Source organism: Dendrobates tinctorius, unplaced genomic scaffold (genome assembly GCF_039654945.1).
Source record: "Dendrobates tinctorius isolate UK_male_01 unplaced genomic scaffold, ASM3965494v1 ptg000165l, whole genome shotgun sequence".
Classification (NCBI taxonomy): domain Eukaryota; kingdom Metazoa; phylum Chordata; class Amphibia; order Anura; family Dendrobatidae; genus Dendrobates; species Dendrobates tinctorius.
This window is the reverse complement of record NW_027361832.1, coordinates 280,327-304,374: the sequence shown is the minus strand read 5'-3', so window position 1 is coordinate 304,374 and position 24,048 is coordinate 280,327. Positions and strand designations below refer to the sequence as shown.

Sequence of the window (24,048 nt, the reverse complement as noted above, 5' to 3'; positions counted from 1 at the left end):
CAGCAGACATTATGACACAGGATAGGGTTAGATACACAGCTCAGAAACAGGATGTGCCAAAGGAGAGGACATTTTCATTCCAAGAATTCCACTCATTCCATCTGATTTGTTTTTTTATTTTAAACGCCTCCAGTTTCCAGTTCAACTGCTATTTGCAATGTCCATTAACAATGCTCAGGGACAGTCCTTGAAAGTAGTAGGGTTCGATTTGGAATCTCCATGCTTTTCTCATGGTCAGCTTTACGTGGTCTGTTCAAGAGTTGGAACTGCCAAAAATCTGTTCATCGTTGCACCCAAAGGAAAAACCAAAAATCTTGAATGAGTAGAAAATAAAATACTATCAATACTTGGGTAATCATTTGGTTAATTTATGTTGCAAATCTGTAGTGTTGAATATATGATGTGAAATGTTTTTATGTGCAATATAATCATTATAATTTGTTATAACTAACCACAGTTGGTTACTATGCCCAGGCAACGCCGGGCTCTTCAGCTAGTGTATATATATATAGATATATAGATGTAGATATAAATTTTACCTTACTCAACTAGCCTCATTCCCCTGATATACTGCTCCGGTTCTGCTTCTGTTGAAATTAAGAAGTAGGGAGCAATTCATGGGACCTTTAATAGCCACGCAATCTGCCTCTAATGGTGTGTACTATTGCTTTTAACATCTCTTCTTGCCCAATCCCTTGTCTCCATCACTGGTTTAAGTCCATAAATTGCTCTCCCCATCAATCGCCATCAGTCCACCTCAATCTGTTATTGATATTTCAGATTTAGCGTCAAATCATTAATTGGAAAGGACCAGATAACTTCTTTTCCAACTAAAGTAAAATTGTAATTATGGTGAAAAAAAATTGAAATATTCTCATTATTCTCCAAAACAACGTTCCATTTATTAAAACACATAACTTTCTAATAAGTAAAAACATGCAGAGTAATAAGCAGCCTTGTAGTCTTGTAGCGTGCTGCTTCAGGTTTCGGAATGGAACTTTCGGGAGTTCAAACTCTTGAATCTTTAAAAAAAATTCTAACAAGTTTTCTCAAGAGCTCAGGTTTACAGTCTCTGCAGGATTGGTAGCATCACTACTGCTCGTCTTCTTCTTCTTCTTCTTTTGGTTCATTGATATGAAAACAGCTCCAATTATTATACCTGAAAAAAAAAAGAGAACTGGTTAAACACAGTTCTGCACTTAGGGTTTCTTGTTCATCTGGCTTCTCCCAATTCACATCTATTGAGAGAAGCCGAACACGTCTAGTTGGCATGTGACCGCAAATGCGCAAATCACATACATCCGGTCTTGTGAAAGCCCGCTCACAAGAGGAACGCCAATGAGTCATGACAGCATGCGCACTCTATGGAGTGGCAATTCGGCACTCTGCAGTCACACAGGATTACTGTGGATTTTTATCCCAAGCTTGGACAACTCCTTTACTATATATTATGTATAGTAGGTAAAATTACTTATTTTGTCCAGTTTCAGGCAACAACCTAACAGTACCTGGATTTTTGCTTCAAAGGGTTGTCCATTAGTGATGAGCGATCGTGCTCGCAACTCCTCGATACTTCATCGAGCATCGGGATGCTCGGGCACGCTGGTTACTTGATCGAGTATAGCGGGTGTTCGAGCGCCATGCTCGAGTCCCCGTCCCGCATGTTTTGTGGCTGTTAGAATGCTAATAAACATGCAGGAATTGTCTGCCATATACAGTAATGCTGTAACCATGTTGGCTACAGGCATTACTGTGATTGGTCAACCGGATCGCGTCATTGGGCCTTATATAGGACCTGGTGACGTGATGATCGGCACACTGTCCTCTGCAAGCAGTGCAGGAAGAGTTATTATAGGAGGGAGAGCTTACAGGCAGTGTTTAATTGCTGATATACAAGGGAGAACAATTGGAGACTAAAGTGCTTCAAATTTAACAAAAAAATCCTTTATTAAACAAATATATATAAAACACATAGACGCTAATAAAAAAAATGGTCAAAGATGATGGACAGAACTGACATATGCAATTGGTACATAAGCAGTAAACAGTCTGAAATCTATATAAATATCCATGTAGGCACAATAGCCACCACATGTGTCCATGCATGGTTAGGTCAGACTTTAAATGAGTGACACTGATAGCAGTCCCCCAGAGTAACAATATGTAAGGAGCATAACAGATAAAATGCAATAATGTACTTAAAATCAGAGTGGAAATAAGCGGAACATTCCAAAAATAGAGTGCCAAAGGCAAGGCCAGCCCAAGAACAGAGACCCCCTAAATCCTCTATGCGCATTTCCCTCTTAGGTATGTAGCTTCATCATGGAGGAGTGGTCAACCCATGACGAAGCTACATACCAAAGAGCGAAACGCACATAAGGGATTCATGGGTGATTCTGTTCTGGACCACGAAAACATTTTTTAATGGAATGAAATAAAGCAAATGATTTTTATTTATATCCTGCCTATGGATCCTTTTTTTCTTTTGTTTCTACTTCATCCAATGGTCAGCGGACTTGGATCCCGGCTTTACGATTAAGAAGCAACCAATTATATATTACTATTAGTGTTGAGCATTCCGATACTGCAATATCGGGTATCGGACGATATTCGCGGTATCGGAGTTCCGATACTGAGTTCCGATACTTTTAGACTATCGAATACCGGAATCTGAAGTTCCCATAATGCAATGAGCCAGTTTGATTTTATTCAGCCAATGAGGAATCCTAAGAAGTGTGGGCACATCCTGTTATGCATGTTAGGCATGTTAACTAATGGCATGGCTATGATTGGCTGCTGAAATGATGTCATGATGCACTATAAAAGCCGCCGCCGCCACCATTTTGGGTTCACTCTGCTGTGAATTTACTTAGGGACAGGACGCTGCTGTTCTGACTCTGAGGGACAGTTTGAGCTAGCGACTTGCTTTATTGTGCTTTACCCAGGCTACTTTAGCAACCGCTGTGTGAGAAGCTTTCTTTTGCCTTGCAGCGCTGTTCACGGTTGTCTGCGAGGTCTCTGTGTGTGAGTGCAGCTCACGCTGTAGTGTGTTCTGCAGCCACCTCCGGTTGTAGTCCGCTCAGCGTGCGTCACTGCCTCATACATTGTCCTTTTTTGCATTAGTGCTGCTCATTTTTCCAGATTTCTCCTATTAGCGTGGCTCCATCCGTATCCAGCTGGAAAATTTGCAAACACTATATAGGAGTAGATAGAGAAGCCTTTCTGCTGGCTTGTGCCCTGCAGCCCCAGCCAGATTAGTATTAGCCTATTTTTTGGAGCCTCATCTATTGCATTGTAGGTTACCTTCCTGCATTGTAATAGCTACAAAAAGTTTGTGATACTATCGGTTTTACATCTTTGGGCACATCCAGTGTCTTTTTGTGAAAAAAAAAAGTTAATAAAGATCACCAAACACTCCACTTTACAGTTGTGTAAGCCACATTAGCTCATATTAAAGTCTAGTCCACACTTTATAAAATTAGTGTTTCTTATACCTGTCAGCAGCTGTTCAGAAACAAGCACACTAAGCCCTTAGTACTTTTCTGCCTATCTTTATCAGTCTACCAAGATGAAGAAGGCAGGGCGTAAGGCACGTGGTCGTGGGCATGAAGTTTCTGCAAGGAGAGGACGTGAGTATTCTGTGCCTGCTGCGGGCACCAGTGACTCAGCATCCCCCAGTTTTACCAGGGAACAGTCCTTTTTGCGCAGCTTTGTCGGAGCTCGCCGTACCCCACTGCTGCGGGACGAACAAATTGAAGCCATTGTCGGATGGATGGCAGCTAACGCATCGACTTCAATTAGTTCCAGATCCTCTCAGGTCCAGTGCACTGAAGAGCACCCATCTGTCTCTTCACCACCTGCCAAATTGCCCAGGCAGTCAGAGAGCCCTGGACAGGAGCCATCTCTACTTCTGTTCTCTGAATCTGTTGGCTTGGAAAGAGGGGGCCAGCCAAGCAGCATTCTAGAATTTGAAGAAGAGATAGTATGCAGAGATGCGCAACCGCTTTGTCTCTCTGAATCTGAAGAGGCGGGTGGGCCAGTGCCTATGGTCAGCACACCTCAGTACGCATCTGATGATGAGACTCAGGTGCCACTTTCTGGTGCATACTGTGCTGTCGAGACTACCCAGGAGAAGCAGCCATTTGAAGAGGGTAGTGTAGATGATGAGGTCCTTGACCCATCATGGCGTGAGGTACAGGAAGGTGGTGGGAGCAGCTCTGAGGAAGAGATTTGCCGAAATGCCAAAAAAGGAGGGAGAGGGAGGGGGCAGACTCGGTTGCCTGCAGCCTCCACTTCGGCACCCATTAGGAGCATGCCTCTTCCAAAACCCAAAACGGGCGCTCCCAAGACTTGCAGTGCCTGGTCCTTTTTTGACACAGTTGCAGATGACATTTGCTTTGTCAAATGCAAGCTGTGTAATCAGAAAGTGAAAAGAGGGAAAAGTGTCAACAACCTCAATACCACAAATATGTGGAAACATGTGCAGACCAAGCACGTGGTGGAGTTACAAAGACACACTGAAGACCTAGGCCAACCTACAGCGCCACCTATCACCTCTTCAGCTTGTGTTGTAGCCTCTTCCTCCAGCTCACACACAGCTGGTTCGGCTTCCTCACAGGATCTCCATGGAAGAACCTCTGGCACTGGTGTACAGAGACACAGTGTCATTCCACCCACAGCACCACGTTCCCTGTCATCCTCACACTCCCAGGCCAGTCTACAGCCATCGGTAGCACAGGCATGGGAGAAAAGGCGCCCATACTCGGCAAACCACCCCCGAGCACAGGCTCTAAATGCTGGCATTGCAAAACTACTGTCCCTTGAAATGCTCTCATTCAGGCTGGTGGAGACTGACTGACACCTTCCGTAACTTCATGGCATTGACAGTCCCGAAATACAACATGCCCAGCCGCTTTTATTTCAGCAGGCAAGCTGTCCCTCTCCTGCAAAAGCATGTGGAGGTAAAAATTAAACATGCGCTACTAAACGCTGTCAGTAGCAAGGTCCACCTGACCACCGATGCGTGGACCAGTAACCATGGATAGGGACGATATCTTTCCCTCACTGCCCATTGGGTAAATGTTGTGGAACCGGGTACAGATCTTGAGAGTGGCGCTGAAAGTGTTCTGCAAACTCCAAGGATTGCAGGAATCCAGTCTGTACACATTGACTCCTCCTCCTACTCCAGTTCCTCTGAATCAGCGCTGCAGGAGCCGTCACAGTCTACCTCCACATGGACCCGTGAACGCTTACCTGTTACGACCGATATGAGCACAGCCGTGGCCAAACGTCAACAGGCCGTATTGAAATTAATTTCTTTCGGGAATCGAAGCCACACAGCGCAGGAGCTCTGGAATGCCATCAAGCAGGAGAAGTGGTTTGTGCCAGTGAATCTCCAGCCAGGCATGGTAGTGTGTGACAATGGCCGAAATCTGGTGGCAGCTCTGGGCCTAGGCAACCTCACTCACATCCCATGTCTGGCACATGTGCTCAACTTGGTTGTGCAGAGTTTTTTGAGGGACTATCCGGATCTTGATGCACTGCTGCACAAGGTCCGCATAGAGTGCGCTCACTTGCGGCTTTCCAGCATGGCAAGATCGCGCATTGCAGCTCTGCAGCGCCGATTCCGCCTTCCGGAACATTGCATCATATGTGACTTACCCACCAGGTAGAATTCAATGTTACATAAGTTGGAGAGGTTGTGTGAGCAGCAGGCAGCAGTAATGGAATACCAGCTGCATCAGGCGCAAACAAGTCGCACTGTGCGCCGTTCACACTTCACCACCACTGACTGGGCCTCTATGAAGGACATCTGCCACGTTTTGCTTGCCTTCGATGTTTCCACGCGGATGGAGAGTGCAAATGATGCAGTAGTCAGCATGACTATCCCCCCTTATCTGCCTGCTTGAAAAAAACACTGCAAGCACTAAGAGAGGAGGTTGTGGAAGAGGTGGAGGATGAGGAGTCACAAATGCTATCTGCTTCTGGACAGTCTGCACAACGTGGTTCCTCACAAAGGCCTAGGCAGGGGACACTTTGTGAGGAGGATGAGGAGGAGTCAATGGAGGAGGAAGACATCTGTCCAGAGGAGGGAGGTACACAATGCTCTAGTAGTCAGTATGTACAGCGAGGGTGGGGTGATGCAGAGCAGGCAGAGATGATGCCTCAAGCAGGGGACAGCATTTCTTGGCCAGTTGGCAGTCTGCAGCACATGGTTGATTTCATGCTGCAGTGCCTGAAAAACGACCGCCGCATCGCCCACATTCTCAACACGGCTGATTATTGGGTGTACACCCTCCTAGATCCTCGCTACCGGGACAACTTACAAAGCCTCATAACACCGTTGAACCGGAAGCGTAAAATGCGGGAGTACCAAGACACACTGGTGCATTCCATCATGTTCTCCATTCCACCCAAGAGCAGTGCTGCTAGTGCTTTACAAAGCAGCTCAGTGCGTCGAGGCAGTGGAGGAAGCTCTGCACAAAGAGAGAGCAGAAGCAGCGCCTCAGCACAAGGCAAGACCAGTATGTCCCAAATGTGGCAAAGTTTTGTGTCCCTGCCACAAATGTCTACACCATCACAGACGGCTCCAGTCAGCAGGAGGCAATGTTTCCGTCAGATGGTGACAGACTACATGTCTTACCCTCTCAGTGTTCTCCCACATGGCTCTTCCCCCTTCAAGTTTTGGGTCTCTAAGCTGGATACATGGCCAGAGCTTAACCAGTATGCATTGGAGGTGCTGGCTTGCCCTGCTGCTAGTGTACTATCGGAACCCGTCTTTAGTGCCGCAGGTGGTGTACTTACAGACCGTCGCATGCGACTATCCTCCGCTAACGTTGACCGGCTTACTTTTCTGAAAATGAACAAGGCCTGGATCTCGCAGGAATTTGCCAGTCCTCTTCCAGATTAAATAATTGGTTGGCAACTGTTATGAGTGGCGGAAGGCACTAAAAAAAATAAATAATTAAAGTGCCTTCGCCACTCGGGGTCCACCGTGCGGCAGATGGCAAAACCGCTGCTAAGGGAGGCAGTGCACTACAGCGGTAGTGTGCACAGGGTTCTAAATCACCCAAGTGCAAAAGAGGCAGTCTCTGTTATGGGACACAGAGCTGCACAGGAAAATAATAAAGAAAAGGTAACGCTGAGCCTGTTAAACGCACAGGGGCACAGCGGCACACGTACGGTAGCCGAACACATGAGTAGTTAAAGTGGCACTACAACCAAACGGACTTACCGTAAATGAGCATGTGCACGGCGTCGCAACAGCGAACGCCACAGAAGTCTGCAACCGCAATAACGCAAGCGCGATGCAGGACGCTTTGCTGCTGAGATGGCTTGAAGCTTGAGCGCACTGGCGCTAGAGCTGCTACTGGCTGACCCAATCACTCACACACTTGTAATAACCGAGGGAAGGAGTTTCATAATAAGTCATCCACCAGACCAAGCATCCATCAACAAACATACAGCAGCAAGTATCAGAAAATACTAGCGCATGGCATAACGGCCATGCGCACTTTTTATAGTGACCGGGACCTTCCGGAAATCTCCAGAGACCTCAGCTGAACCAATGGAATCAGGAGCAGGACCTGAGCACCTGACTCCTGAACTCCAATGGGAGCTCATTCCAGGAGCATGCTCACAAGCTGGCAGAAAGGACTTAGCCTCTGGAGATGAATGTGAGGATCTGGATCTCTGCATTAGTATGGCAGGACACAGATTCCTAACATTACCCCCCCTCCTAAGGCCCCCTCCTCCCCGAGCCCTGGTAGGAGTTACAGTAACCCGAGACACCTGGAAGGCATCAGAGGAACCGAGGTCACCAGGTTTCAAGAGGGACACTTGGGAGATAGTAGGAGCGGGAGTGACAGAGGCACGCTGCCGCGTGTCGGCAGTTGTCACCTCCCTCTGTCTAGGAGGGTTAGGCTGAGCACACAAGGTGCAAGCCTGAATATATCTTTTTATGTCCCGAGCTCTATGGGGCCACCAATACGCACCAGCCAACAGTTTTGAGACCTGCATATAGCCCCGATGGTGGTGCGTGTTAGGTGCATGCGCCCAGGCGAGCACCTGAGCCCTAAGATGAGGAGGAACAAAGGTCTCGATAACTGGTTCAGACTCCAACCTTTGCGGGGAGACGGCTTCCGGAGAAACCGCACAGACATGATGACAACCGCAGATGGATTCCTGGTCGGAGTCTGAATTAAGGTTGGTACGAGATATCTCCATGGGTTCAGGAGGTAGAACCTCTGGCTCTGCCAGCTCAAGGGGTTCAAAAAATTTGGGAGCTGAAACGGATTTGCGCTTGGAGTGCGCCCGCTCCATACCGCGCTCCAAAAAACGGAGGTCAATCCGTGAGGAGACGGAGATTAGCTCCTCTAAGCTGGTGGGGATCTCTCTAGTAGAGAGAGCATCCTTCACATGCTCCGCTAGACCTCGCCAAAAAACGGGGATTAGGGCCTTGTCGGACCATTCCAAATCGGACGCCAGTGTCCGAAAACGGACGGCATACTGGCTAACCGAGAGTGACCCCTGAGTAAGGGCGAGTAGCTGCAGGGACGTATCATGCGTGACCCGAGGACCAAGAAAAACTTGCCTTATGACAGTCAGCAAGTTAGCCGCTGACCGAATCTCGGGGTCACCACGCTCCCACAGAGGCGTAGCCCATTCCAGCACCTTGCCCGACAGTAGGGAGATGACAAAAGCCACCTTAGCCCGCTCCGTAGGGAATTGCGCAGCCAGCAGCTCTAGGTGTATCGAGCACTGACTGATAAAACCCCTACAGGAGGCGCCATCCCCAGCATATTTATTGGGCAACGGAAGGCGGGTAACTGTCGGCGCAAGGACGGACATGGACATACGCCCTACTGCGTCCGTAAGTGCCTGGACGGCAGCATCTGTGGCCTGCGCAGCTGTGAGAGACCTCTCGAGGGAGGCCAAGCGAGCCTTGAGCTGACGCACAAGCTGTAACAGCTGCTGCTGATCCGCCATCTCTAGCCAGACCCTGGCGCTAGTATTATGTTATGAGTGGCGGAAGGCACTAAAAAAAATAAATAATTAAAGTGCCTTCGCCACTCGGGGTCCACCGTGCGGCAGATGGCAAAACCGCTGCTAAGGGAGGCAGTGCACTACAGCGGTAGTGTGCACAGGGTTCTAAATCACCCAAGTGCAAAAGAGGCAGTCTCTGTTATGGGACACAGAGCTGCACAGGAAAATAATAAAGAAAAGGTAACGCTGAGCCTGTTAAACGCACAGGGGCACAGCGGCACACGTACGGTAGCCGAACACAGGAGTAGTTAAAGTGGCACTACAACCAAACGGACTTACCGTAAATGAGCATGTGCACGGCGTCGCAACAGCGAACGCCACAGAAGTCTGCAACCGCAATAACGCAAGCGCGATGCAGGACGCTTTGCTGCTGAGATGGCTTGAAGCTTGAGCGCGCTGGCGCTAGAGCTGCTACTGGCTGACCCAATCACTCACACACTTGTAATAACCGAGGGAAGGGGTTTCATAATAAGTCATCCACCAGACCAAGCATCCATCAACAAACATACAGCAGCAAGTATCAGAAAATACTAGCGCATGGCATAACGGCCATGCGCACTTTTTATAGTGACCGGGACCTTCCGGAAATCTCCAGAGACCTCAGCTGAACCAATGGAATCAGGAGCAGGACCTGAGCACCTGACTCCTGAACTCCAATGGGAGCTCATTCCAGGAGCATGCTCACAAGCTGGCAGAAAGGACTTACCCTCTGGAGATGAATGTGAGGATCTGGATCTCTGCATTAGCATGGCAGGACACAGATTCCTAACAGCAACAGTATCCAGGTCTCCTGTTGTGCTCATGTTTCTACCACCTCAACTGTAATCCCTGGGCTCCAACACCGCCAGTTGCTGCTCAGAAGTGCCGTCTGCACAGTAAACACTTGCTCCTGTGTTATTGGGGTTCAGTAACATCAGCTGATCCCCTGCTGTGTGTCCGGAAATTTCTCCTGCTCCGACCACACTCACACTACTACTGTAATCCCTGGGCTCCAACACCGCCAGTTGCTGCTCAGAAGTGTCTTTGGCACGGGTACTCCCTTCTGCCCAGCCTGGTTCCAGCACACCAGCTGTTTCCGGGTAGTGTCAGCGTCACTTTGCCTCCAATACGTTGTCCTGTCATGTTGCAGTCAGGTTAGCCGACTCTATGGTGCCTGCAGTTTAGGTGCTTCCTATGTGGGCTGCGGGATCTGGCAATGAAGGTTGGTTCTGTAGTGCCAATAGGTCAAGCTCCCCCTGTAGGACTGTGGGTTTCGGTAACTCCGGCCAGCTCACGGCCTTGCAACTTTTTTTTTCATGTGTACCTTCTGCTGCCTATTTGAGTTCCAGAACCATTAGCTGGTTCTTTGGAAGTCAATCTTGAATATGTCCCCCTGGGTTCCAGTAACATCAGCTGGTTCCATGCAGAACCTTTGGCTTAGGTGCCTCCTTCTCGGTATCCGAGTTCCACCAAAGTCTGCTGGTCCTTGGTAGTGCTTTCTGGCACAGGTACCTCCTGCTTAGTAACCGGGTTCCAGTACCATCAGCTGGTCCTCGGTAGTTCCATTGGCTCTTGTACCTTCGGCTACCCATCCAGGTTCCGGTACCGTCAGCTGGTTCTCAGCAGTTCCTCAGCCTTCTTGTACCTTCTGCTACATTTCCAAGTTCAAGCTTTTTGAAATGGTTTTTGGTAATCACTCTGGAACTCCCTGACGACGACCCTAAAGACGACGACCCTGAAGACCACCCCGAAGAAGACGACGACCCCGAAAACGACGACCCTGGAGACGACGACCCTGAAGAACACCCCAAAGAAGACGACGACCCTGAAGACCACCCCGAAGAAGACCAAGATGATGACCCTGAAGAAGATGACCAAGAGGACAAAGAACAAGAAGACAACCACCAAGATACAGTAGAACAAGAGACAGAAGACCCAGAAGCAGAAGAACAAGAAGCTGCAGAACAAAAAGCAGAAGAACATTAAGCATAAGACTAAAAATCAGAGCAAAACATATTATCTAAATTATAAGCAGAAGAAGACTAAGCAGTGTATGGGGGTGAGTCCGTTACGCCTCGTGGTGCCCCTGGAAAATGCCTGCTGTTGCAGGCAAAACTGAACGCAGACAAATCCTGTTGTAAATCTTTTGTGACAGGCAGAACGAAAGGTGTAATCTTCAAACTTTTATAGATAACAACTACAGGAATGCCTGTCACAAATAAGAATATGATGAAGAAGAAGACGAAGAAGATGAAGAAGTAGAATATGAAGAAGAATAATAGTTGAATAAGAAGAATATGAAGAATGTAAAAAAAAGAATAATAGGAAGAAGGTGAAGAAGAAGAAGATGAATAAGGTGAAGAAGAAGTTGATGAAAAAGATGCTGCTGCTGAGGATGATGAAGGAGAAAGTGTGGGAGAAGTAAAAAAGAAGGTGAAGAGAATGGAAGTAGTGAAACATAAATATCTGACGAAATATAAAAAAGCTTAACATAGTCAATATTTTTGTAACTCCGAACGTCTTAAAAAAAAAATTAATTCCTGCTATTCCATTTGATTGGGCTAAACCTCTATGCCTTTAATGTCTCCTCCACCTCCCCCAATACATTCTACATTATTCTTAGTTGTTTTCCTTCATGTAGAATTAACCTACAAGGAAAATAAGGGTTTATTTTCATTCCGATATTTGTGTCCCATTGACTTGCATTGGTGTCCGGTATCGGAATCGGCGATATCCGATATTTTTGGGGTATCGGCCCGATCCAATCCGATCCGATATTTCCCGATATTGGAAGGTATCGCTCAACACTAATTACTATATATTACACAGTGAGGCCTTTTCCTTATTTCTATTTCTTTCTCCTAATTCAAATGTTCCTTTTGTTTCTGGTGTATTCCCATGCACTACTTCCCACCCAAAAAAGGTTATATAGTTAATGGTTTCTTCTTTTTCTTATCTTCCACCTTCACCATATCAACAGGGTCATCATGTGGCCCTCGCTCCAAATTTTTATAGAGTCATCATGTGGCCCTAGCTCATAATTTTTAGAAGGTAATCAGTTGGCCATCGCTCATAATTTTTAGAGGGTAAGCAGGCGGCCCTTGCTCAAAATTTTTAGAGGGTCATCATGCCACCCTCGCTCTAAATTTTCCCAGGCGTGTATGATGCCCTCCTTCATAATTTTTACAGGATGTGTGTGAGGCCTACCTCTAAAATTCTCATATATACTGTATATATAGACATATATGTATACTGTGACAGATAGAAGCTGCATCGTTGATTTAGAATCATCCAACAACTATAGGGGTAAAATAGTTATTTCGTAGAAAAAGGAAAGTCCAGCTCAAGGAGTAAAATCCAGAATTTTCTTTATTTATTTCATTAAAATGCAAGAATGGCTGCTATAGTCATCGCGGTTTTTACCCTGACATGGGATAGCCGCAAAGAAAGTGCCCAGGAGGTTCTGTACGCGTTTCAAGCGGTATACGCTCTTAAATGCGTACAGAACCTCCTGGGCACTTTCTGTGCGGCTATCCCATGTCAGGGTAAAAACCGCAAAGATGACTATAGCATCAATGCTTGTATTTTAATGAAATAAATAAAGAAAATTCTGGATTTTACTCCTTGAGCTGGACTTTCCTTTTTCTATGAAGTATTCCAAGACGTCCAAGTGGAGACATGTCCTTGCTCGGACCTTGCTGCAGCATCAATGAGGGGTGAGCTGAACTAAATCCTATTTTTTCCAATGTAAAATAGTTATAGCAGACAGGGAGTGGTTAGCTCAACCTCAGGGGATACTGAGAAAGTTGTTATTGTGTTCGAGACATCCAAGAGAAAGGTGTGTGTTAAGGGCATGTCACACTAAGCGATATCGCTAGCAATATCGTTATAACTAGTGACGTTATAGCGATATTGCTAGCGATATCTCTGTGTCTGATACTTACCTCCGACCGGCTCCCCCGCTGGTTATCGCTGATCGCGCGAGAACAGGCTGGGCTGTTTCTCGTCGTCAGCTTCCTGCGGCGCTTCCTGCTGTGGAGACGAGCGACGCGTGGAGCCGGGCGGGAGGACATCAGGATCGCCTGGTGTGACAGGTAAGTAGCGACCCCTGACCCCTGCGATGTCGCTGGTGAGATCTGCCTGTGTGGCAGCTCACTAGCGACCACTTAGCGATACACCAGCGATCCTGACCGCATCATATCGCTGGTCGGGATCGCTGGTACATCGCTAAGTGTGACAGTACCTTTATAGAGTCTCCTGTCAGACTGAAATCAGATAGGCTGTATAACCAGTTCTTCCAGGGAAGCAATTGCTGTAAACATAAATACAGTCAGGACAGCCAGGAGCATCTTTATTATCTCAAGATAGAAGTGCAAGAACTAAAGCACCGGACTCATCCCCCTCCCCCCACCTCACTGCATGAGTAAGGTACAGTTCTGCTTATGTTAAGACATTGTGTGTGTGTGAAGAGAAGTTATCTGTGAATAGACTTTCATACAAGCTTGGACTGGCCCATAAGGGAACAGGGGAATCCCCCATGGGCCCCTGTGCAGATCTGGACCCCTAACCTTACTGTATGGGTAGTACTTGTCATAATTCACTTGATTCACTTTGTACAGAAAAAAGCAGCATCTCATCATTCATTAACCAAACTACCCAGTTTATTACTATATAGTGATATATGTAAATTTGTGAACCAGGGTCATGTAATATTTGTATGCAGGTGCAAAGTGGGCCCCCAAAGTCAATGTTACTGCTGGGACCTTGGCACCCCGTCCAACACTGCTTTCATATATGTTGATGAAGCATTGTTTGAAGAGAAGTAATCCTGTGTGATGAAAATAAGCTTGAATAAAACTCCTATGATCAACTCCAGCTCATAACTGTGTCATAGCTGTGTGGCTGTAAACCATTACCTCTCCTCTACTGTGAAGTTTTATAATTAATGGTCGTCCTGAGTAAGATTTCCCCAGTATTCCAAAAAGATCTCATGTTTCCTTTGTACCTCCTTCATTTCCTGAGTGGTGTGCATACAGCAATACCCCTGAGGGGTAAATGTTTTCCAGCCCTTGCATAGGCTTTATGAGTATAGGAGTCCCACTACTTAACAGAATGTGTATGAGGCCCTTTATGTCTAATGCAAGGTGTATCAGTGTCCCTCTTTCTACTAATTTTTGGCAGTTCTTGTATTGTCTGAACAGGCTTTGTGAGTTTCAGAGTCCCTCCTCCATAAATTGTATGTGGCGCTGTCTTGCAAACTGTGGTGCCTGTTCACATGGGATGCATCCTGATAGCGCTGGGCAGCCCGCCTGAGCTAATAGAAGGGCGTCACTAATAGGATGATAACCTGGATGCTGTGTATTACCATTGTGTGAACAGCGCCATATACAAGTCCTCATTGTGCCATCATATACTAAGCAGCCACCCCCTCCATGGATTGGTAGGTAGTGAGTGGCTGTCTCATCAGTATGTTTACACCTGTGTTATTGCCATCTTAACCACATGGGCCTGCTGCCCCCTGAGAGTGCATTTGTTTGGAGGCCTAGGCAGGTAAAAACATTGCTCCATTTTTTCTACTGTCTTTTGAATTTTTGGAGGATTTTAGTCCTCTTTTAGTTGCTGTTTAGTGTACATGGTTTTCAGCCACATCTATGTAAAAGTCTGTAATGGGCCAATGCTAAATCTTTTTATGTTTCTGATTTTACACAAAGACAGGAAGTATTTCCTTGTGAAAAGATAATTTCCAGCATGGTCAAACACATGACAAATCATATAGGTAGACTAACCTATTACTGCCAGAGTCCCAAATAGTATTCCAAGAGCCAATCCAATACTTGTTATCCCAGAAGTTTCTAGTGGCTCAATCTCACACTGGTTGTTAGAGGTACAAGAGCAGATACGAACTGCAAAAGAAAACATCTTATTGATGCAAGGTCTTAATATAAGCAAATTATCTATCAGAGATGACAAATCTAGTATCAAATGTTTAATTCTATCCTTTTATCTAAGTTATTAATAGGAACTTTACCACCTGTAGCTGCAGGTCAGCAGGCACCTCCAATCTCTGACATGACAACTAATTGTTGGTTATCGTGGCGATACATTTGAAATTTTAAAACATCCATTGTCTAGATCTTAGCAAGTCCAAGTGGGTGTTATAAATATTTTTTCACTGGTAGCATGTACTTCTTCTCCCTGTATGAGTTACCCAATAATAAGCAGGCAGCAACACTGCATATAATGAACACGCCCCTATATCTTAGGTATCTCAGTGTGAGATGTAAAGATACAGCTGTGATCTCCCGCTCTGATCTCCTCCTGCACTGTCAGCTCTGCTGTACTGTCCTTTCACCCACATCACCTCTCTTGAGCTGAGTCAGATTTATGTCTGTTTTGCATCTTGTAATCACTATGCAATGAGAGCACAAACCTGTGTGAGATATAATTTCACCCAACACTGTTCTCACTGCCATTACAAGATTGTGAGCTCGACAGACATAAGTGTGAATCACCTTCAGACCAATACTGTGAGGAAAGATGCAATATAGCAGTGCTGACAGTGCTATGAGAGGAGGAGAGCTGATGAAAGGGTTTGGAATGTGACACAGCTAAACTCGGCTGCACTTTCTAATTATGCAGGATAAACCAGGCGATCGAATCGGTATCAGTATGTCTCACATACTGAGAAACTTAAGCTATTGTGGGGGGGTGTTCTTTGTCTGCTTTGTTGCTGTCTGTTTATGATTGATTAAATCATACAGAGAGAAGAAGTACACACCTCCAGTGAAAATTATCTGATAGCTTTTGTTAAATCCAAGTGGATATTAACTCATTAGATGAACAATGGACAGGGGAAATAAAAAAAATCATTTTATTTCATATTATACTATATGTCCATCTTAACATGAAAAATTTGGTGAAACTTTCTCTTTAAAGACCTGAGTCATAATAGTACAGTATATATAAAAGACCAGAGTCATACTGTTAAAACACTCAGAAATAAATGTTGTTTTGGCAATTTAACTTATTAATGTTGTGATCAATAGTGACTAGTAGAGTTGAGCGAAACGGGTCGAAAAAATTCAAAAGTCGCCGACTTTTGGCAAAGTCGGGTTTCATGAAACGAAACCCGACCCTAGGATGAGGTCGGCCACGAGGTCGGCGACTTACGCGCCAAAGTCGCGTTTCAAAAGTTTGTTTTGCGCTCTTTTTCAGCCAATCAGGATCCACGGACACTGTGGGCAACGTGATGACATAGGCACGGGTCACCACCATCTTTCAGAAGGGCATGCAAGTGATTGGCTTGCTTTGGTGGGCATCACAGGGGGTATAAAAGGGCGTGCACGCCGACTGCCATCTTACTTCTGCTGATCTTAGTATAGGGAGAGGTTGCTGCTGATTCTGTAGGGAGAGCGTTAGGCAGGGAAGAAGACAAAAAAAACTGCTTCTGCTGCTAGCGATTTGGCCTGCACAACACACCAGTCACTGTGTGTGCAGTGCAAGGGGAGGCTATATAGTGGTGTATCAGTGGTGTTGGGCTGCCTTCTAAGGCTTCCTGACATTCCTGCATTGCTGTTTACCCACTGCTCTGCAAACTGCTTTTTTAAAAGCAATCCCAATTTTTTTTTTTGTCCTGCTGAGAAGAAAAAAAACCTGCTTCTGCTGCTAGCAATTTGGCCTGCACAACACACCAGTCACTGTGTGTGCAGTGCAAGGGGAGGCTATATAGTGGTGTATCAGTGGTGTTGGTTGTTGGGCTGCCTTCTAAGGCTTCCTGACATTCCTGCATTGCTGTTTACCCACTGCTCCGCAAACTGCTTTTTTAAAAGCAATCCAATCTCCCTTATCCTCTAGTCACTTTTGTCACAGCTGTGCCATCGAGCCTGGCTGTCACATAGCGCTCAGATATTCATTGGGCCTCACACAATCCAAAAGTGTCCAGTGTCCAAAAGTGTGTGCAGAGATTCAAAATCTCCCTTATCCTCTAGTCACTTTTGTCACAGCTGTGCCATCGAGCCTGTCACATAGCGCTCAGATATCAGTGGGCCTCACACAATCCGAAAGTGTCCACTGTCCACAAGTGTGTGCAGAAATTCAAAATCTCCCTTATCCTCTAGTCACTTTTGTCACAGCTGTGCCATCGAGCCTGTCACATAGCGCTCAGATATCAGTGGGCCTCACACAATCCAAAAGTGTCCAGTGTCCAAAAGTGTGTGCAGAGATTCAAAATCTCCCTTATCCTCTAGTCACTTTTGTCACAGCTGTGCCATCGAGCCTGTCACATAGTGCTCAGATATTCATTGGGCCTCACACAATCCAAAAGTGTCCAGTGTCCAAAAGTGTGTGCAGAGATTCAAAATCTCCCTTATCCTCTAGTCACTTTTGTCACAGCTGTGCCATCGAGCCTGTCACATAGCGCTCAGATATTCATTGGGCCTCACACAATCCAAAAGTGTCCAGTGTCCAAAAGTGTGTGCAGAGATTCAAAATCTCCCTTATCCTCTAGTCACTTTTGTCACAGCTGTGCCATCGAGCCTGTCACATAGCGCTCAGATATCAGTGGGCCTCACACAATCCAAAAGTGTCCACTGTCCACAAGTGTGTGCAGAAATTCAAAATCTCCCTTATCCTCTAGTCACTTTTGTCACAGCTGTGCCATCGAGCCTGTCACATAGCGCTCAGATATTCATTGGGCCTCACACAATCCAAAAGTGTCCAGTGTCCAAAAGTGTGTGCAGAGATTCAAAATCTCCCTTATCCTCTAAAAATATTCAGGATTGAGAGTCCTCAGTAGTTGATACCTTTTAATGGCTAACTGAAAAGATGGTAATACATTGCAAGCTTTCGAGACTACTCAGGTCTCTTCATCAGGCTAGACTAATACAAAATCTGAAGTCACATATTTATGCACAATACAGCCTAGAAAAAATGCAATAGATAAGACAAATGACGTGAAGCAGAACTATCAATATGGGAGAGGGAGAAACATAAATATCCTCTAGTCACTTTTGTCACAGCTGTGCCATCGAGCCTGTCACATAGCGCTCAGATATCAGTGGGCCTCACACAATCCAAAAGTGTCCAGTGTCCAAAAGTGTGTGCAGAAATTCAAAATCTCCCTTATCCTCTAGTCACTTTGGTCACAGCTGTGCCATCGAGCCTGTCACATAGCGCTCAGATATCAGTGGGCCTCACACAATCCAAAAGTGTCCAGTGTCCAAAAGTGTGTGCAGAGATTCAAAATCTCCCTTATCCTCTAGTCACTTTTGTCACAGCTGTGCCATCGAGCCTGTCACATAGCGCTCAGATATTCATTGGGCCTCACACAATCCAAAAGTGTCCAGTGTCCAAAAGTGTGTGCAGAGATTCAAAATCTCCCTTATCCTCTAGTCACTTTTGTCACAGCTGTGCCATCGAGCCTGTCACATAGCGCTCAGATATTCATTGGGCCTCACACAATCCAAAAGTGTCCAGTGTCCAAAAGTGTGTGCAGAGATTCAAAATCTCCCTTATCCTCTAGTCACTTTTGTCACAGCTGTGCCATCGAGCCTGTCACATAGCGCTCAGATATCAGTGGGCCTCACACAATCCAAAAGTGTCCACTGTCCACAAGTGTGTGCAGAAATTCAAAATCTCCCTTATCCTCTAGTCACTTTTGTCACAGCTGTGCCATCGAGCCTGTCACATAGCGCTCAGATATTCATTGGGCCTCACACAATCCAAAAGTGTCCAGTATCCAAAAGTGTGTGCAGAGATTCAAAATCTCCCTTATCCTCTAGTCACTTTTGTCACAGCTGTGCCATCGAGCCTGTCACATAGCGCTCAGATATCAGTGGGCCTCACACAATCCAAAAGTGTCCAGTGTCCAAAAGTGTGTGCAGAAATTCAAAATCTCCCTTATCCTCTAGTCACTTTTGTCACAGCTGTGCCATCGAGCCTGTCACATAGCGCTCAGATATCAGTGGGCCTCACACAATCCAAAAGTGTCCAGTGTCCAAAAGTGTGTGCAGAGATTCAAAATCTCCCTTATCCTCTAGTCACTTTTGTCACAGCTGTGCCATCGAGCCTGTCACATAGCGCTCAGATATTCATTGGGCCTCACACAATCCAAAAGTGTCAAGTGTCCAAAAGTGTGTGCAGAGATTCAAAATCTCCCTTATCCTCTAGTCACTTTTGTCACAGCTGTGCCATCGAGCCTGTCACATAGCGCTCAGATATCAGTGGGCCTCACACAATCCAAAAGTGTCCACTGTCCACAAGTGTGTGCAGAAATTCAAAATCTCCCTTATCCTCTAGTCACTTTTGTCACAGCTGTGCCATCGAGCCTGTCACATAGCGCTCAGATATTCATTGGGCCTCACACAATCCAAAAGTGTCAAGTGTCCAAAAGTGTGTGCAGAGATTCAAAATCTCCCTTATCCTCTAGTCACTTTTGTCACAGCTGTGCCATCGAGCCTGTCACATAGCGCTCAGATATCAGTGGGCCTCACACAATCCAAAAGTGTCCAGTGTCCAAAAGTGTGTGCAGAAATTCAAAATCTCCCCTGTCCTATAGACACCTTGTACCTTGTTTTACATTACTATATAGTTTGTTGGATTTTGTCTACATTTCTACCAAAAATGAGGAAGGCTGGTGGAAGAGGCCGTGGAATTGGGCGGGGGTTGGCAGCTGGTAATGATGGTGTTGGTGGTGGATCTGATGGTAGTGCAAGAGCAAAATAGGACCGAATGCAGGAGGTGCTGACCCTGCGTCATCGTCTGGCTACATAAGGCCTCGAACGCTTAGTTTTCTAGGAGTTGGCAAACCGCTTTTAAAGCCAGAGCATCAGGAAAAAGTTTTGTCTTACATTGCTGACTCAGCCTCCAGCTCTATCGCCTCCTCTTCTTCAGTTGTAAAAAGTAAAAGCACTGAGTCGTCATTGGAGGCTCATGTTCATGAACCACACCTTTCCTAGTGTCCTTCACCCCAACCAAGATTGAAGGATGACGCAGGCCATACTACTGATTACTCCATGGAGCTGTTTTCACATACCATGCCTGGATTATCAAGTGAAATGGTGAATTACCCAGGCCAAGATGAATCTGACATGGAGTGCACTGATGCACAGCCGCTGATGGATGATTCTGCTGGTACATTCACTCAGAGCACTACATTGTCCTCGCAGTGTACAGAGCCAGATTCTGACCCTGATGAGACTCAGGTGCCCCTTCCCGCACACTATACCACCATACACGGTGACACAGAGGAAGGTGCACATGACATAGAAGAGGAGGTGATGGATGACCCAGTTGTTGACCCAGATTGGCATCCATTGGGGGAAGAGGGTGCTGCTTCCAATAGCTCAGATGAGGAGCATCCACAGCAGACATCGACATCGCAACAGCTGTTATCTGGCAGGCCCGGAGCACTCCAAAGACAGGTTCCAAACATCAAAAGAGTTGCTGGACAGCTTGTCCAGAGGGTCAAAAGATCACAGCGTGCTAGGCCGCAAAATGTCTGCCAAAGTAGGAAGAGTGCAGTGTGGCACTTTTTTGAACAAAATCCTCATGATCAGGCCAAGGTTATCTGTAAGAAGTGCGCAAAGACCTTTAGCCGAGGGAAAAATCTGAAAAATTTGAATACCAGTTGCATGCTTAGACATTTAACCAGCATGCACTTGCAAGCGTGGACACAACACCAAACCTCAAGTGCCACATGTGCAACTGATCACAACGAAGGTAGTCAGCAATGCTACATTGTTTCCCCCACTGTAAGCCCACCGGTTAGCACAGCAGCAAATGTTGAGGTGTCGTTGCAAGACCACAGCAGTCAGGGAATCCCACTGTTATATCAACGAAAGACTGATTCTAGGCCATCAGAATGAACACCAACTCCATCACCATCATCAACCCTCTCTCAGTCCGCCCTGTCCACCGCTACTTCCACCATATGCAGCTCTCAAGTCCAGCTCACCCTCCCAGACACTATGAGTAGGTCAAGAAAGTACTCAGTCTCTCATCCGCGTACACTGGGTTTGAACTCCCACATTGCCAAACTAATCTCGTTTGAGATGATGCCCTTTCGGTTGGTGGAAAGCACAGCTTTCCGCGAACTCATGGCCTATGCAGTACCACGCTATGACCTACCCAGTCGCCACTTCTTCTCTCGCAAAGCCATCCCAGCCCTCCACCATCATGTGAAAGACCGCATTGTCCATGCACTCAAGCAGTCAGTGAGCGGAAAGGTGCACCTCACAACTGATGCATGGTCCAGTCGGCATGGCCAGGGCCGTTACGTGTCCATCACTGCGCACTGGGTTAATGTGGTGGATGCAGGGTCCACAGGGGACAGCGGTGGTGGGACAGTGCTGCCTAGCCCACGGTATAGGAAACAGTTGGCTGTAGGCGTTCGACCCTCCTCCTCCTCCTCCTCCAGAAGCGAAAGCTCGTCCACAGAGCGCAGTCGTACGAGCACTCCATCTGCAGCTGCCACTGTTGCACATGATGTGTCCCCCTATCGAGCAGCTAGTGGAAAGCGTCAGCAGGCTGTGTTGCAGATGATGTGTTTGGGCGACAGACACACCGCCGAGGTGCTGGCCGAGTACTTGAAGCGACAAACTGAGTCATGGCTGGGCAGTGTACATCTTGAGGCAGGCAAGGTAGTTAGTGATAACGGCCGTAATTTTGTGGCAGCCATAGCCCTTTCAAAACTCAGCCACATACCTTGCTTGGCTCACACCTTGAACCTGGTGGTGCAGTGCTTCCTCAAAAATTATCCGGAGTTAACAGCCCTGCTCCAGAAGGTGCGAAGACTGTGCGCGCACATCCGCCGGTCGCCTGTACACTCCGTTCGTATGCAGAAGCTGCAGCGATTGCTCCACCTTCCCAACCACCGCCTCATTATCGACATTGCAACAAGGTGGAACTCCACCCTGCACATGGTGGAGCGGCTGTGCGAGCAGAGGCAGGCCATAATGCATTTGTGGGAGGATACACGGCCAGGCACTTTGAGAGCAGACATGGAGTTGACAGGTGTGCAGTGGTCGAAGCTGAAAGACCTTTGTAAACTCCTTCAGTGTTTTGAGGAATGCACACGGCTGGTAAGCGCAGATGACGCCATCCTAAGCATGAGCATCCCACTTATGCGTCTGCTCATGCAAACTTTGATGCACCTTAAGGAGCAGGCGTCTGCAGCCAATGTTGATGAGGAGGAAGAGGAGGAGGGAATCCTTGATGACATTCAGCCATTGTCTGCTCAGGGACCTCTCCTGGACGAGGTGGAGGAAGAAGAGGAGGAGGAGGAGGATGATGGGGATGATTACTTAGGGGAGGAGGATGCATCTCGTGGGGCAAGTGAAAATGTTGGCGTGGCAAGGTCTGGTACAGGGTTTGTGCGTGACAGGAGGGATGTGGATTTGCCAGAAAGTGCTCCCCCAACCAGCACTCGCAGTGCATCATTGACACTGGGAACATTGACCCACATGTCAGATTATGCCTTGCGGATCCTAAAAAGGGACCCCCGCATTGCCAAAATGATGAACGATGACGACTACTGGTTGGCCAGCATCCTGGATCCACGCTATAAAGGCAAATTACAAAACATCATGCCACAGGAGAACCTTGACCTAATATTGGCTAATAAACAAGCAACTCTGGTAAATCGGTTGCTTGAGGCATTCCCAGCACACAGCAGCGGTGATGGTTCTCACACGAGCCGTACGGGCCGGGGGCAGCTTGGCAGAGGTGTTCGTGGTGCACACAGCAGAAGTGGCGTTGGAGACAGGGGTTTCATGACAATGTTGTGGACTGATTTTTCAAATACCGCTCACACAACTGGTAATACTGCATCGATGGAAAGTGACAGGAGACAGCAGTTGTCAACTATGGTTACAAACTACTTTTCCTCCCATATCGATGTTCTCCCACACAGGTCATTCCCCTTTGACTATTGGGCCGCTAAACTGGACACCTGGCCTGAATTGGCACAATATGCCTTACAGGAGCTCGCTTGCCCAGCTGCAAGTGTGCTATCGGAAAGAGTCTTCAGTGCAGCTGGATCAATCCTGACAGAAAAAAGGACCCGTCTGTCAACCCAAAATGTGGATGATCTAACCTTCATTAAAATGAACCACGCATGGGTTTCCAAGGATTTTGTCCCACCTTCCCCTGATGACACATAGGGTGACAGAAAAATGGCTTGCTTTGGTCCACCTCTTCCTGGTACTTCACCTATTTCGCCTTTTGCATCAGCTGAATGTCCAACATCAACATATGCCACTTTCTAAAACTCCCTAACTGTGCTGCCTCCCCCCCCATGGCCGGGGTCACCACCTACCGCATGACACCGTGCGAGTGCCGTTGCCCTGGACAGGTGGGTAGGCCGACTCTTGGGCGTGGGCACTGGCACAGGGTCCCTCATAGTGCAATCAAGTGTCTCTGACGGTGGTGGTGCACACCCGCCGTCAGACACACCGCTGTACTATGAGGGGCCCAGTGCCAGTACCGACGCCCACGAGTGGGCCCCCCTTGCTTGGGCAGGGCCCCAGCATTTGCAATCTTTACCTCTCCCTGCTCCTCCGCTGTGTAATCTGGGCCGTCAAATCCATACTGTGCCTGACACCGTCTGAGCCTGCCTCCTGAGACATATATTTTGAATGTGTACGCTATCCATACATGTTATCCAGGGATACGGTACCCTTTCTAACCTTTGTGCAATCACGTGCAATCCATACTGGGCCTAACACCGTCTGAGCCTGCCTCCTGAGACATATATTTTGAATGTGTACGCTATCCATACATGTTATCCAGGGATACGGTACCCTTTCTAACCTTTGTGCAATCACGTGCAATCCATACTGGGCCTAACACCGTCTGAGCCTGCCTCCTGAGACATATATTTTGAATGTGTACGCTATCCATACATGTTATCTGGGGATACGGTACCCTTTCTCACCTTTGTGCAATCACGTGTAATCCATACTGGGCGTGAGAACGGCTGGCGAGCTGTTAAGCAAGCTACAGCACCTGTCCAGACAAGTACAGGGA

At 47.1% G+C, this 24,048-nt stretch overlaps 1 protein-coding gene across 1 annotated transcript in view; it reads right to left on the bottom strand.

Moving 5' to 3' along the window:
- Positions 1 to 877: 877 nt before the first annotated feature.
- Positions 878 to 24,048, bottom strand: part of CDH17 (cadherin 17) — a 119,527-nt gene continuing 96,356 nt past the window's right edge. Inside the window, exons 17-18 of the mRNA XM_073550393.1 lie at positions 14,811 to 14,927; positions 878 to 1,159 (exon numbers count right to left, since the gene is read on the bottom strand). Coding sequence (XP_073406494.1) covers positions 1,050 to 1,159; positions 14,811 to 14,927 — 227 coding nt within the window. The 3' untranslated portion in view covers positions 878 to 1,049. The remainder of the gene's footprint in view (positions 1,160 to 14,810; positions 14,928 to 24,048) is intronic.